Source organism: Dendrobates tinctorius, unplaced genomic scaffold (genome assembly GCF_039654945.1).
Source record: "Dendrobates tinctorius isolate UK_male_01 unplaced genomic scaffold, ASM3965494v1 ptg000154l, whole genome shotgun sequence".
NCBI classification, from domain to species: domain Eukaryota; kingdom Metazoa; phylum Chordata; class Amphibia; order Anura; family Dendrobatidae; genus Dendrobates; species Dendrobates tinctorius.
The window spans coordinates 16948089-16964866 of record NW_027361821.1 but is presented as its reverse complement, the minus strand read 5'-3'; the positions used below and the strand labels follow the sequence as shown (position 1 = coordinate 16964866).

General features: G+C 44.2%; 1 protein-coding gene across 1 annotated transcript in view; it reads right to left on the bottom strand.

Moving 5' to 3' along the window:
• Positions 1–16778, bottom strand: part of GAB3 (GRB2 associated binding protein 3) — a 192897-nt gene that overhangs the window by 47889 nt on the left and 128230 nt on the right. Inside the window, exon 3 of the mRNA XM_073547624.1 lies at positions 4182–4395. Within this exon, the coding sequence (XP_073403725.1) occupies positions 4182–4395 (214 nt within the window). The remainder of the gene's footprint in view (positions 1–4181; positions 4396–16778) is intronic.

The window sequence follows — 16778 nt, the reverse complement described above, 5'->3', positions numbered from 1 at the left end:
GGCTGTAGTTCCCTCTTCTCTTCCTCCTTTTTCACATAGGCTTCCAAACAGACTGGGTGGATGGATAGGGTCTGCGAGTAATTTTCTCCCCCACTTCCCGACACCACTGAGCTAATGCACGGAAGATGTTAGCATTTGTTCCCACTATGACGGGTGTTGGTCTCTCATCTGCCTCTGCCTCCGGGCAGATTAACGCTATGATGGGTATCTCTTTATCCACTCCAACAACAGTCTTTGGGAATCGTAGTGTCACAGACACATACCCTCTGTAAGGATAGCTGTGCTCACTCAGTCCCCACACCACGAGTTCAGACAACGGTTTCAAAGGTACGTTGGACAAATATCTCTTATACCATCCTTCGAAGATGATGGACACTTGAGATCCGCTATCCAGCAATACTGTACAGGGTTGACCATTGATATATGCGGAGACATGTGGGGCTGGTCCCACTAAACCTTCAGGCAGCGTGTTTGATGAGGCACTATTGGATGGGGCGGTAGAGTAGGTCTTAGCTGATGATGGGGGCGCAGTATGGGGTTCCACTGGCCCCCTTTCCCGTTTCCTGACTGCCTCTGAGTGTGATGGGGAAGACGTGAAGAGTTCTTTGAGCTCTACTTCTTCGGACACTGACGAGCCATACGGTCTGGACTCCCACAAACAAAGCACCCTTCTGGTTTCCTACTCTTTACTCTACAGAGGTCATCATTCTCGCTTCCTGAAACCAGGGTTTTCTTCTCAGCTACCTCCGCAGCATTTTGTAGTGGGTGTATGGTCTTGGCCTGGGCACTTAACAATTGTGTAATCTGCTCCCCATGTTTCTCGATGACTGTCAGCAGTTCCATCTCTCGGCAGTCGGCTGCTGGCTTCAGGGCAACAGTAGTCACCCGAGGGGATGTCTTCTCTTTTTCTGCCAAAATAGCCTCCTCCTTGCGAACTTCCTTAAGCAGCTCATGAAAAGAACCAGGAATCTTCTCTCTACCACAAGACCTCATCCGCTGGGCAATTGGATTATGCGTGAGAGCTCCTCTGAGTACTTGTTCCAGACGACACTGATCCAACTTCTTTAAGGCTGACTCCACCTTTAGATACTATTCTATGAACCAGCTTGTCTAGTCGGTAAAGATAGTCAGACATCTTCTCATCTGGCAGTTGGTACGGAGTTTATAGAGAAGATCAGTAGCATCTTCAGGGGATCCAAAAGCATCTTCTAAAGCACTCATATAATCTTGATAAGTTGCTTGTGGCTTGCTCCGCCAAGCAGCCTGCACCACTTCCATAGCATTACCCCTCAAACTTTCTACTATTCTCTGCTTCTTCACAGCATAAGTGCACTGCCACTCTTCTAAGCACAGCAAAGTGACATCCCTCCAAGTATCATAGCCTTCTTCTCCAGCAGGGGTGGGGAGGGCACCCGAAAAAGTTCTTAGGCGATGGTAGTTCCCCTCTGGCTGCATCTTTGCGAACTGACTGACTAACTTTTCCATCGCTGTCATAAGCACATCAGCAGGGGCAGCTGTCTCTTCCTGACTGGCCCTAAATGTAGTAGAGGGCAGACTTACACTAGTCTTTCTAGGCTGAATGGTTGATCCCTGTTGCCGGGTCTCCACTTCGGACTCAATAGGCCAAGTGATCTTCCATTGTCTACCATGCACTGGGGACACGTTTATCATGGATGGGAAATATTCTGTCCTTAAAATCTGCCCTGTTGAGATCAGGACTGTGGGTAATTGTCCCTCTTTTTCCTTCCTGCAGTCGACCACTTTAGGGTGGGCAAGTTCAGTGAGTCGGTTAACTATTTTCAGTATCTCCTCCTCAGATGTATCACGGAGCTCACCACTCACTGCAAAGCTTTGTTCAGCTGCAACCTCCATCTCTTCGCACCACAAATACGCTTCTTGCTCTGTTAAAGTCTCCATAGTAAATACTCCTGTGTTAGTTCTGAAATCTCAGCAGTGCCTCCACTGTAACACCCCTTTAACACCCCTTTAGGGCTACCACTGTACCCTGGATGTTATGGAGAGTCTCACCTCTTTCATACGCAGTGCCTCCACCCAAATCTTGATTGGAGCTCTGTCTCTGTCTCAGTTATCTTCTGCCAGGGGCTGATTCGGGAATCCCCTGCCACGGCTCAGGAAGCAGGAGTAAAACAGTTTAACACATTTATTGCTATAAAGCAGAACTGAGGTGGGTTTAAAGGAATAAACATACAATGCAATTAACTGTGATCTATAAAAGTCATATACACATCACCGTCTAATTAAACTCCAACCCTGCAAATATAACGTGGCAAAGTCCCCCTCTTCTGTATTTACTCAGTCCAAACATTGGGGCCCAGTTGCCACGGATGTTGGCGCGCAAAGTAACAATCGTGGGTGCACTTAGATGAACATTGATGTCAATAGTTTAGGTTGCCTTGTACTCACTGTAAATAGCGCTGATAGAACCACAAGTCTCATAAGGCCACTCACTGTGTCTCTAATGACCGGAGGATTCTTTAGACTCCAGCTGGGGGCTGCAGGATTGAGACCTCTATCTGATGGGAGTGCCGGCCGGACTCTCTGGATCTTTGCTCTCTCCAGCAGCACAGGTATCTCCTCGGGGTCCCCCACACTCTGCAACTTAGGGGAATCAAGATCCACACCGCTCTGTCTCTCATAACCAGCAGCAGCCACGTTTTCCCTCCTCTCACCATTTGCTTTCACTTTCTGTTCAGCCTCCTCCCCCAAGTCCCTCCTCCTCCCTTCTTCTATCATCTCACTGGAACAAGGATCCCTGGGAGTTGTAGTCTTCTGCCACTCAGCCACTCAGGAGAAAAACGATTTATGTCTGTAGGTCCCTGTTTAACAACCACTGCAAAACTCTTAGAGTGTGTAAGCTCCAGCATGCCGGTAGATGCTCTGACAGTTCCCTGTGCAGGTGTTACATTTATATTATGTGTCCAGTTCAACCTCAAAAATTTAGTGAAAGGGTCTTATTAAATAAAAAGTCATGGAGTGAAAAATTGCTACGCATACAAAAACTGCACATGGTCGGGTGCATGCTTTTTTTTAGTGCCTTAAAACTGCTTCACCGCACAATCTTACCTTAAAAGATGGTGTAGAGGTAAATGTTATTATTCAAAACAGTAATTTTGACTACTTAAAATTGATGACGGCTATAGATAAGTGAGGGATAAAACAGTGTAAAGATATCGGCATATAGTCACACAACTTGCGCGACCAATGAGAACAAAGTTTAAGTGTCTTGTCGGCGTTTCCTTCAAAAAGGAAGTGTCCACGTCACACACTTAATGTACATCTCTTGTCCAGGCTTGGGACAAAAATCACTCCATGTAACTGCAGACTGCTGAATTATGAGACACTGCATGCTGTCAGGATTCGGCACTCTGCAGTCACATAGAGCCTGGACAACCCATTTAATGCTATCCTGGATGGATATAAGAGCTGTCAATCAGAGAAGAAGGTAGAGATTGGTGAGTCCAGAGCCAGTGCTAGGTAGCAGAGTTATTTTCCTGTTAAATCTTTAGACTGGTCTAAGTTTATGCAAAAAATTAGTTGGCTTACATATTGTGTGAAAGAACTTTGGATAATTTTTGGTACATAGTGTTATATGCTAACCACGCTCTCTCATAATTCATACCACATTTATTGAAGCTACATGTCCTTCCCGGACAAGACACATACTAAATATGATGCAGGTTATGAATTACAGCTTCTTGGTGTAAACTGCACAAGATTTCTCGTGGAGGCAACTTAATGAATCTCGTATTCTGTGGGTACTGGACCCTGAAGAAGCTCCTGTCCTCATCAACAACAGTGGCTTCCAGAAGAGGATCCAGACTGCTAGAATTTGCAATATCTGTATCAGTTATCTGCTTACTTTCCTAATTTGGGATGACATTTTGGAAACTTCAGAACCAATTATTAGTTTTCCATAGAGCTATAATCTCACGTTAAAATGGTTTCAACTTACAATGGTTGATCCGTAACCAGTTAATATTGAAACTTGAGAAACCATTAAACTTGAGAAACCACTGTAGAATTTATTACATTTTTCAGTTTATTTGGAAGACGTATGAATAATATGGTTGACTGTTATTTATGGGAAAGAAAGAAAGGTGATGCTGTGATGAGATCAAGTCATCATGTCACTGGTGATGTCCATAGCCTGGCTCACATACCTGGTCATATTCAATTTCCCACTTTCACAATTGGATAAAAATAGATAGTCTGGTATGAATATTGATTCTGATTCACTTCTGTTCTCTTCTGTTGAGGTATCGGCCGCCGAGCTGTCCACAGAGAAGGACGGGTCTGTGATTCTTGACGTGTGAGTGGAGACTGCTGGGGAAGCTTGCACGGAGGAGTTGGTATGAGAAAGGCTCTCCACGGAATCTGTTTAAAAGAGTAATCCCAGTGTTAGCATATTTACATGTCTGGAGACTGTACACATGCCATTTATTAAGTATCGAGACAGGACGCAGCAAAGTCCAAATTGTACCAGGTGTTTATATTTCCTAAGAACACTGTTTCCCTGGCCGATAAACAGAGTGCAGGGAGTGGGGCCAACAAATGAGCTAAAAAATGATTCTCAGAACAAGCCTGTTTACATAATAACTGCTTCATGGGATGAAAATCTACAGCAGTTTGTACTCGGATCTCTCCAGACTCCATTAGATTCCCATGATAGAATGAAGCCGGGGCATAGTGTTGTCTACAGTAGCAGCCGGCGACTCAGTATGGGGCAATCAGTATGCAGCAAAGGGACGGGAATTACTTGTATAAAGATCTCCCACATTTGGGTTCTGTGAAGAACATAATGGAAGGGTTGTTTGAGATAGCAAAAAGTCTTTCCTTTGTCAGGAGTGCCACTGAATTGCTCAGTTAAAGAGCTACACAGAACAGCTTTGTTGACTGTATAGTAGGAGCGGCCAGGTACTGCACATGCGCCCCCTATTCAAATCAATAGGGTGTGGATGTGCAGTACTCGACCACAGGCTCTATTTTATTGTTAGATCTGTGCTGTGCAGCTCCGAAATTGAGCAGTTTTGGCCACCACCGACACCAGGAACATCTGATTGGTGGAGGTGCCAGGTGTTGCACCGCCATAGATCAGACACTGATGACCTTTCCTAAATATATGTCATCAATGTCAAAGTCCAGGACAACCCCTTTAAGCTGGCCAAACACATCAGCTATATATTGTCCATACCTACTGATTTCAACATCTAACCTATATGGGAGCTTCATTACTCTCTGTTGCATCCAGCTGCATGATCTGTGTCTTTTGGAAGCCTCCCATACACATTACATGGTTATTTAGTTCTGTTCTGCAAATATATATCTAATGCCTTTAGCCGAACTTTTTAAATATTTTTTACAGATCATAAAATACTGCAAGTGCAAAATAAGGCACGCCACAGAAAAAAGTGCACCAACTTGCAGCTTACCACAAGCCTTTAAGAGGTGACCATAGCAAGGGTATGGGATAGGCATCCCTGCCCATCAAAGCTTATGGACAGCCGGCCTTCCTCCCAGCTCTCAGTATGGTTGCTTGCCCAGTGTCTGCAGATAGCTTCAGTCTAGGTTTTCACATCTGCCGAAGGCAGCAATCAAATGATTGGGTAGCCTGATGGCAACACACAATCTTCTAAACCACAGGATGGACATCTCATAAGATCACAATATCCTGTTTTGTCTCTTGTGATGAACAAATGTTGAAAGTGAATATAAAGTGATGCAAAAAAAACTAAATAAATAAAGAAGTGCATCATAAATACGGCCCATATATCCTCCTGGATTATGAAAAATTCCTAATATTAGCAGCCTTAGTTTGCTAAAAAAAAATAGCATATCCTAATGGAATGGGGCTTGTGTATATGAAAGCGTAAGGCTAGCTCCATCACTACTTTGCTGATGGTGTGCATACAATCCCCAGTGGACAATCACTGCCTCTTCATACAGAGATAATTGTAAATCTATGGATTATTTCTATATGAAGCACTTAGAAAAATCTTTTGAAAGCAGGTGAAATCTTCTGAGGCTGATCTAGACTGCAGGGACCTTATCATAGTGGTAGTTTACTGCTTAGTACAGTCAAATTGATATCTATGGACTCACAATTCCCAGGGTGCTTTGTAAGCAGACTTATCAAGAGAAGAAATTAGGCCTCAGTTTATTGGATTTACATTGGGTTTCCATAAATGGTGGTTTAGGATAGCGACCTTCTAGACTAATGTGAACTGCATTAACTAAATGGTTGTTCACAGATGGTCTAAAGCTAAACTAATGACTCCTAAAATTGAATATGTATCTCCCCAATAGGAATGAATGACCAACTTCAATATTTTGCTCTACTGATATCTGCCAGTCGCACCCTTCCTTTACTTGAGTGTTACCATCTACGAAAATATAATAAAAAGGACATTAGCTATAATGTTCCACTGTCAGTGGAAGGCTGGCAGCGCTTAAAGCGAACCTGTCACCAGGTTTGGCCGATATGCGTTAAGGCCACCGCCTTTTTTCAGGGCTTATCTACAGCAATCTATAACGCTTTGATAAGCCCCCGATCCGGCCTGAAAGATTAGAAAAATATGTTTTATTATACTCACCGGGGGGGGGGGGCAGTCCGGTGCGGTCCGATGGGTGTTGCAGGTCCTGGTTCGGCACCTCCCATCTTCTTGCGATGCCGCCCTTCTGCTTGCTTCATCGCTCCCCAGCATCACGCTTCTGCGCAGGCATACTTCTCTGCCCTGTTGAGCGTCGGGAAAGGTCAGAGAGGCCCAGCGCCTGCACACTGTGAGAATTTGCTCTGCCCTCAACAGGGAAGATAAGGATGCTTGCACAGAAGTGTGATGCCAGGGAGCCATGAAGCAAGCAGGAGGGCGTCATCGCAAGAAAATACAGGCATCGGAACTGGACCAGCTACACCCATCGGACCGGACTGCCCTGCAGGGGAGTATAAAAGTTATTTTTCATATCTTTCAGGTCGGTTCGGGGGCTTATCTACAGCATTATAGAATGTTGTAGATAAGCCCTGAAAGGCAGTGGCCGCATCTTATATCGTCCAAAACAGCTTACAGGTTCCCTTTAAAAGGCTTCCACGAATAGACAGGTTTTGCTCTAGTCCCTACATATAGCAGGTCCCAGTGGGGCCATTACCTTCACACTTTAAACACCTACAGTATACAATGATCTGTACTTATGCAGGGGCACCTGGGTTGAGTCCATGGAGTGACTGCTGGCCTGTGCAGCAGGCTGGCAGCAGATCGTCAGAGAGCCAGGTCAGTATAGTCAATGTCGTCAGGAGGCAGTAAAATAGTCAAAATACAAGCTGAGGTCAGTAGTATCACATGCAGAATTGAGGAAGCAGAGATATTAGGATTGAACCACACAGCTAGGTCAAACCTATAACTGGCACTGGAATCAGAGAGGTAGGGGATTAAATAGTGTAAAGTAGCATCAAATGCTCAGAGCAGAGAGGTAACCAGGCACAATTTGAGGAGTTAACCCACAAGCTACCTGCCTTGATGGCACCACAAGTCCCAGAATGCTAATCAGAAGCAGAAGGAGCGAGTACAGATTAGATGTTATATTAGCTATTGTTACAAGAATGGAGAACATTGACACTACTCCTACTGAATCCCATTCATTTGCTATTTCACATGTTGCATATGTGATATGGATTTTACATGCGGATTTCATGTGTATAAAATCGGCAGTATTTTATCGGACCAGCTTAGTGGATCAGTTTTAATTTAATCTAGCACATGCTGCTTTTTTAGTTGTGGAATCAGAGTGAAAATTGTCTTTTGATGCAATGTCAACTTCAGTTGCGGAAATGCACCTTATTGGTGCGGATTTTACCCATTCATTTCAACGAGGACGCTAAATCCGCAGATTAAATTGCTTAGATGACATTGTTGTATTGTATCTTTTGGTAAGTTTCTACAACAAAAAAATACATAAAAGTGTGGAAAGTATATGTGGATTTTAGATGCAGAAACATTGTGCATTTCACTTTAGAAATCCGTGCATAAAATGTGAACAATCCTAGCACCAGGGGAGAGGTGCAGTTAATTTTACTGATGACAGGATCTGCACAGCTGGGGGATCGCACTCATCATGGGTAACAGTGTTTTGGAAGCTATTTCTTTCCTTTGAACTACACTGCCCACAAGTAAAGGTTCACAAGTGGGGAAGAACACAGATTTCTGGCTCATACTGAGACAAGCATTCCTATGGTTTTACGCGCCAATAAATCAGAACCCATATTTTTATTTTACTTTATTTAGGCTATAAGATATACAATAATATTGGGTGCCTAAAGAAAACAGAATTATGCTGAGAACAAGAAAACAGTATGTGTTTAATGTACTCAAAGTCAACATACTAAATAACTTCTGTCCCCTTTTTTTGCAGTGAATTACACAACTCATCAACTTTGCCTTCTCTGGAATTACCGCTATACATTGTCAAAGAAATCTGATAAAGTCTGATCTGTTTAATTAGCATAAATATAATACGTATAGTTCTAATGAAAATGATCATTTATTTATTGGTGTTACAAGCACTCTAACTCCATAGCCTGTAAATGCTGGAAAGGGCGGAAGAGACATTATATTGAGGACATGTTATATACTTTGCAAACTTTGCATTTTTTTAAAATCAATCCCTCCTGGTAAAATGCTGATTTCAGAGGTCCAGCTCCTAACTCCAGGTTGGTAAAGCTGCTGGCAACAGCACATTTCTGCTTTGCAGGGACACTGTAGTATTACACAACACCATGGAAAAGAACTGCTGTAGCTGGTGCAGTAAGGCAGTAGTACTGATTATAGGGGAACCTAAAGATAAAAGTCTCCATGCCCAGTACACACAGAATAATGCAATAGTAAATTGTGCCAGAAGTAACTTCATCTGTCCTGCTGAATTGGGTAACATGGCAGCGTAGTCAGAGAGCCCTATCTGGCCACAAAGTGTGAAGGGTTAGCCTCAAAATAGTAAGTTGTGTAATCTATAGGATAGGGGATAGCTTACTGACTGCTGGGGATCCGAAGGCTGCAACCCTCAGTGATCCACAGAAAGGATTCCCAAACCCAGGAAAGTCTGCAAAGTCCTGCCCTTTCTAGCGCTTAGCCTCTCTCTTCCCATTGCTCTTAGCGGTGGCTCATGGGTTAATAATAATGGGTTAATGTCACCTTGCTATTGAAAGGTGGCATTAAGGCGGTGAATAATGGAGAGGTGTCAATGAGACACCTATCCATTATTAATCCTACAGTAGTAAAGGGTTAAAAAAGACACACACATTAATTAAAAAGTCTTTTAATGAAATAATCGCACAAAGTTTTTGACCAAATTTATTATTCTGCCAATCCAACAAAAGCCCTTGTTCTGAACTTTTTCCCACGCGCCTGAGTTCACCTCAGGTCAGCCGGGGACTCCGAGCAGCCTCACTGACTACCGCTGATGTCACTGAGGCTGCGCAGAGTCCCTGGCTGACCAGAGGTGAACTGACAGTGTGGGAAAAAGTTCAGAAACTTTCCCATGCTTATTAGTTCATCCTCGGTCAGCCGGGGCGCCTGCGCACACATGATTTCATTCATTCTGCAGTGGTTTACAGCGGGGCTGGTCGCATTAGTACCGGTCCCTGTTGTAAACTAGTTAACCCCTTGTGATGGATTGCAGTGGGGGACCCAACTGAACGGCTGAGAGGTATGGATATTGTTGTTTTTTTATTTTTTGTTTTTTTACAGGCTGGACAGACATCTGTGTGAGATACTTTAGTGATCCTGCATTGAGAAGGGGGTCCCTTCCAACGCTATCATTCTCGGATTCTATAATATAATACAGGCAAAATTATTTTTGCACCCTGTATATAATATTCACTATGAAATATCTACAGGTCTGTGCACAATAAATGAAGAGAGTAAATGAGCCGCAGTAAGAAATCACAATGCGTGCACAACAATTCGCTTCTTGCTGTCTTTTTACACCAGATGGACCACATGGCAGGAACAGTTGTGTCCTGTCAGGAAGTGTCTAGCTGCAGATGTCCTCACAATATTCTCCTAGCAGTTACTGTACTAGAAGAGAGCCGTTCTGTACGCTCCCTATAGACTGGCAGCTAATCTGTCCCCGTTACCAAAGTGTGTGTCATGTCTTCAATTACTGAAAGTGATTCTTGGTGATTTTTGTGCAGCAAAAAGACTCCAAACACATTTATAAGAATCATCATCATAGCACACAGGGAATGGGATCAAACACAGGGGTTAATACAAAGACACATCCCTTTAATTATGGATACATTGATTCTTAGTGCACATCACTGATCTATTGTTACCAATTGTATGAAGACTGTGTATTTTGGGGGAAAAAAGTAGTGCGGATTCCCAACCTGTAACAGTGACATAACGTGTCGCTCCCTAACTTACAGCTGGTGACTCACTTGCTCTATGACTCTCATGCAGATATTTACTGCAAATGTGTAACTTATTTTTTTCACCAATAATATATACAGTATTTAGAGATAAATTCATATGGAGCAGAACATTATACTTACAAAGAACAATACTTACATTTCTAGGCTAATAAAATCCTCTTATTGTAAGGAGTTTAGCCTGTGGCTTACTGTTAGTGTTTCTGCCTCCAATAAAGGGGTTCTCTGGTTAAAACAAGTTACCACCTATCACCAGGATAGGTGATAACTTGCTGCAAGGTGAGGGTCCGACTGCTGGGACCTGGACCAATCAGTAGAAAGGGGAACAATCCCTGTTAGAGTGCATGCTCGACCGCTGCTCCCTTCATTCTCTATGGCACTGCACTGCACTCAGCTTTTTCCGCAGTCCCTTAGAGAATCAATGGAGCGGTAATTGGGTGTCACACATGCCATTTTATAACAACGATAAAAGTTCCCTGTTGGAGAGAAAAATTCTCCAGTCTACCAATTTGTACAGATCTCAGCAGTGGAATAACCACCAATCAGCAAGTTACTACCAATCCTGTGGATAAGGTGTAGCATGGACAACCCCTATAATAAGGACCTGAGAGGGTGGTCTCTCTATCAGACTCATCCTCTTTCTCAGTCTCTTGGAATAGCTGCCATGCATTACTATGCAGTTATCCTGCTGGAGAGGCTCCAGCATAGAGAAAGGAGTGGTTGTCACATTCATGTTTTAGCCATCTGTGTAAGGCTAGGTGCAGACAAGCGTATTTCATAGAATCATAGAATGGTAGAGTTGAAAGGGACCCCCAGGGTCATCGTGTCCAACCCTCTGCTCAGTGCAGGATCCACTAAACCATCCCAGACAGATGTCTGTCCAGCCTCTGTTTGAAGACTTCCATTGGAGGAGAACTCACCACCTCTTTTCCACTCATTGATCACCCTCACTGTCAAAAGTTTTTTTTTCTAATACCTAATCTGTATCTTCTCCCTTTCCGTTTCATTCCAATGCTTCTCATGTTTCCTTGTGCACATGTGAAATACGTCATCTGAGAAAATTGGATCAATTATGCTAATCAGACTCTGATCAGAGTGTGATCTGATTTTCTTGGGATGTGGAGTAGATAGAGGAAAAAAAATGTCTCCATCTTCTCCAGTCTATCAGTCCATGGAAATCGGACTACACTAATGTGGCGCCCCTGCAGATTCAGTTGCCACAGAGGTACTGCACCTTCTCCTGAGGTGTGGTACCCCACCATCCAGGTAGGATGGAGACTCCTGACCACGCTCCAACACTTGCATCCCACACAACACAGTAGTTCAGCAAAGCCACATTGCGGCTCCCTGCTTGGAGTGTAGCAGAGCACCTTTGGTGGCTCCTTGCTTGGAACACGAAACGTGCTGGGAGGTGGGTGGAGTTAGAATACATAAAAGAGTGGGAAGGTTTAGGATTTCAGGTCAGACTGAGTTGAGGCTCAGTGGAGGAGAGAAGATCCCTGAGAGAGGGATGGAGGAACGAGGTGCTGCAGCAGATCTCAGTGATCTGGGTCTGCTGGCACGGGAAAGGAAAGAAGGAGAAAGACTTTGAACAGAAACCTAAGCTTCCATAGGAAGGAAAGACAAGTACGGAACGTAGGAGTAAAAGGGAACAGAGGACGTGGGTTAGGAGAGAACCCAGATGAGAAGTTCTAAGCGCAAGGCCGGGGCCCGGTCCCTGAGGTTGTATGGATACTAATGGTCCTGCAGCAGACACCGGTGGAGTAGTGAGCTGTAAATGCACTACTCCCATCTAAGACTTGAGGGCACAACAGCAGCTTGGATAGTGAGCTGGGACTCAAGAGAGAGGCATCCCCAAAGCAGGCTACAGCTGTCTGCCGTACAAGTAAGGTTCTTGGGAACATCTGTCATGAGGATCTCCAGTGTAACTCAGTACTAGGAGTACTACACTTAAAGGCGCTATTAGAGGAGACGTTCAGGGAGGCACATGTTGGTGGAGTGTTGGAAGGGAGCTTTCCATCTGATCTGGAGGTTGACTGAGTCCCTGACCCGGAGGACACGGCACGGAGGCAGGCATCTGTGTGTACTACAGACTGTGAGTAAAGCTTTGGAACTACAGGCCCTGGTGTCTTCCAATTATTCCTGCGCCAACACACCCGGTACCATTACATCTGGGTACCAGCTTCCACACCGCCTGCGCCTCTCCTCTGCCCCTACATCTACACTGCCCTGGGACTACAGCTCCAGCTGTGGGGAGCTTCACCATCTTAGCTGCAACACACCATCAGTCCCAGTGGATCTGCATGCAGCGTCGGCTCAACATCTCACTTGCCGAACTCCACAGGTGGTGTCATGAACTATTCCATTAACTACAAACCACCATTCAAACTCCCTTATTACTTGGGCGCCCAGGGCCACGGACCGGGTCACTGCTGCTGTGACACATTCCGCTGACACCGGCCCGGTACCGAGTACCCCACAGCCCTGGGTGTGAGGGCGACCCACTAATATGTCATCCAAGTCCGAGTACAGTCCAATGTTTTCCACAGACTCAAGGACTTGATTGGTTGTATGTGATCCAAATATCAGATCAAACTCGGGTATGAATGATTTTTTTCCTCAGACTGTCTCTGTCCAAGGAAACAATCAGACATGTGCACGGCGCCATACACTAACATTGGTACAATGTTTTGTTGGATCGCACTCAGACAGCAGTTACACACAGTTGTGTGCATCTGCACAAAGTCCCATTTACAGAAGACAGTTGGCACTACGCAGCCATCAGTGATAACTGCTATGCATCTATTAACAGTTATTAGTATGGATATGTACACAAGTACAAGTGTCATCTTACCTAACCATAACTATTTTTATCACTTTTCATTTTATTTGCGTGGATTGAATGCCATTTTGCTCAGTGTTCGTAATTTGCACTGAATTTATAACTGTTCTGGAAGATCAGCCTTAACCCATGAATCTCCTGTGTGTTCTCCACACAACTGTGCTAGGAAACAAGAAGCTCTTATCTTATCTACGACCAAGCTGAAGCAGAGATGATATGAGGACACTCATGGCAAACCACACAGCACATTTCTGCTTCTGCTCTTGCTTCACTACCTGCTATCGACTAAAACATTTTCTTATAGCCCAAACTTCCCAGACTCCAGCTCCTTCCATTATTTACATTCTGAATGCCCATCACTTATAGCTAGTGCTCACTACCCTTTATCTAACCTTCAGTCTCATCAGATCTGCCAGAGCCTCCCCTGGGTGCAAAACAGCCTCAGCACTCTCCTCTCGGAGTCTGGTAATAGTATCAGTGTGCATTAATGTTATATTGCAGCAGCTGGCTGAATAAATTATGTATAAGTATTTTCTAACCAGAGAATGAAGGGAAAAGGGTTTCTTTTTTTTCAGCAAGACCTAATCAGCTAGCATAGCTCCACATGCAGAATAGAAATGGCAGAGAGAATTTCTGTGCTTAAAGAAGCACTCCTCCTCCCAACAAATTTTCTATCCTGTTAATATATTGCGGTCATCATATTATATAGAACTGTGTACTTACAATTGCTCGTTTTACTTTCTACCCAGTTAATTCTTTTTTTATGTGGTTTATTACATCACATGATTAAAAACTGACTAGCTGAATCCTTCTAACCTCTATGTAGAAACAGGAGGTAAATTTTTCCTGTATGACTCATCAGTCACTGCAAAAGTCCCTGGCAAGTGGAGGAGGGAGCAGCTGGGTCAGGTGTTGAAGAGGGCAATTATTCATGCAGGGACAAGAGATTTCTTGTTTCTACATAGAGCAGATAAACGAGAAGAATTAACTGGGTAGAAAGGCAAAATGATCAATTGTAAGTACACAGTGCTATATAACGGTCATGCGTCTGGGTTCAAACCTTTGAACGTGTGCTTAATAGTCAGCTTCTCTGCCCGCCGGGCCACAGCAGATACACTTTTTCTACAGGGGTTTAGTTTCTGTTATCCTAGCATCAGTCTTTTTAGGGTAACAGTTGTTTTCATTTACTCATTTGTCTGCCCTACCACCTTTCAGTGCAGTTTTATATACTTTAAATATTCCAGCTCCTTCAATAAAATTCAAAATTTATTTGACTTGATGATAACATTTTTTTAGCTCCTGAACCACACTTATGACAGGGAAGATAAAGCAATGCGTTTCGATCGTGGATCAATCTTTATCACAGCTGTCATAAGTGCAATTCAGGAGCTAAAAAATGTTTCAAATAAATTTTGAATTTTATTGAAGGAGCTGGAATATTGCAAGTTTATCCACAGTTACTTCGGGACAGGACAGATTTTCATGCACCTGCAAAGGTTACTGGTGAGCTGGCTAGTTTTTTCTTTTTTTCCTTTTATATACTTTCCCCATGCGGGTATTTCCTACTGGTGTTAGTCTCATTTGGATGTCCAGCCATATTGCTGTAGTCTAAGCCAGTCAGTGAAAGACCAGCTAGGGCTTATCTCTCTGCTGTTTATGTTCTTTACCCTACACCAATCTTCTATTTCTTGTTTAGGAAGTAGGCAGCATATGCTCTAATAGTCCTTAATCCTTTATTTTGTATTTCTCAGGTTGTCCTACTCACTCTGGGATCGCCTTCTATTTCAGCACACTTTCCCTTCTATAGGTAATTTGCATTCTGCTTTGCCCTCCAGTTCTTTAGGAGAAACATGAAGAGCTCGACGGCCTTTCAGGCAGCATAGGTTCGAGTTGCCATCATCTAGTCTGTGGTTAGGGCTATCTCAGCTCATGCAGGAACCACTAGCGACTGTGGGGTCAGAATCTCTAGGGGGGGCGAAACGCCGGAAGAAGCTGGTGGCGAAACGCGTGTCGGGGTGTGGGGACACCTTATGATCCTGTGCCACAGGTAGATATTAATTTTGGCTCCTTTTTGCACTTTATTTTCTATTTTGGTTTATTCATGGACTGCATCATGGTCCTCAGTAATGGAGCTTAGTCATTGCTTACCTTATGTTATGGCTAATTGGTATCTTTAGGGCTTTGTCAGCATTTGTATGGTATATCTTATCCAGCAGGGGTTTATCATGTTGATTAAGCTATTGTGCTAGGGGATTAATCTCTATTAAGAGCCTGTCACACTAAGCGATATCGCTAGCAATATCGCTATAACGTCACTGGTTTTTGTGACGTTATAGCGATATCGCTAGTGATATCGCTATGTCTGATACTTATCTCCGACCGCTCCCCCGCTGGTTATCGCTGATCACGCGAGAACGTCCTGGACCGTTTCTCGTTGTCAGCTTCCTGCTGGGCTTCCTGCTGTGACGACGAGCGACGCGTGGACGCGGGCGGGAGGACGTCAGGATCGCCTCGTCTCACAGGTAAGTAGCGACCCCCGACCGCTGCGATGTCACTGGTGAGTTCTGCCTGTGTGGCAGCTCACTAGCGACCACTTAGCGATGTACCAGCGATCCTGACTGCGTCATATCGCTGGTCGGGATCGCTGGTACATCGCTAAGTGTGACAGTACCTTTAGAGCCCTTCACTGTTTACAACAAAGGATAATTGATATGTAGTATCCCTATTTGCTTACGTTTAGTGATTTGTATTATACCACATTGTATGACTTTATAGCCTACTATAATCAATTTGTTTGGTGTCCTCTATCATGGCTACCTTGCTGCTATTTCATATTGTTTTTAGGATTTTCTTTAATAAAAATATATCTTTTAATTGAAATTCATAGTCGGATCTCTTCTTTGCCCTTCATTTAGTTATGAGGGACTAGAGTTCTGAACCTGCCTGGAACCTATACGTAGACCCCCGCTGCCAGGAGGAAATTAACTCCATTCCCTCCAGCAGCATCGGCGTGACAGGTTTTCATGTGACGGGTTCTCTTTAAGAGTTATATATGTAAGTAAAGGTGCATCTATCATTTACGATTATTGGAAATAAGCATTTGCAGGAACACTCTTTTCACAATAATCCTGTAGTGCAATCAGAATGTCAATCATCCAACAAATGAGCAAAATGAGTAAAGGTACTGTCACAATATGACGCGGTCAGGATCGCTGGTACATCGCTAAGTGGTCGCTAGTGAGCTGTTACACAGGCAGATCTCACCAGCGACATCACTGGGGACGGGGGTCGCTACTTACCTGTCAGACGAGGCGATCCAGACGTCCTCCCGCCCGCCTCCACGCGTCGCTCGTCGTCACAGCAGGAAGCTGACGACGAGAAACAGTCCAGGACGTTCTCGCGCGATCAGCGATAACCAGCGGGGGAGCGGGTCGGAGGTAAGTATCAGACATAGCGATATCGCTATATCGTCACAAAAACCAGTGACGTTATATCGATATT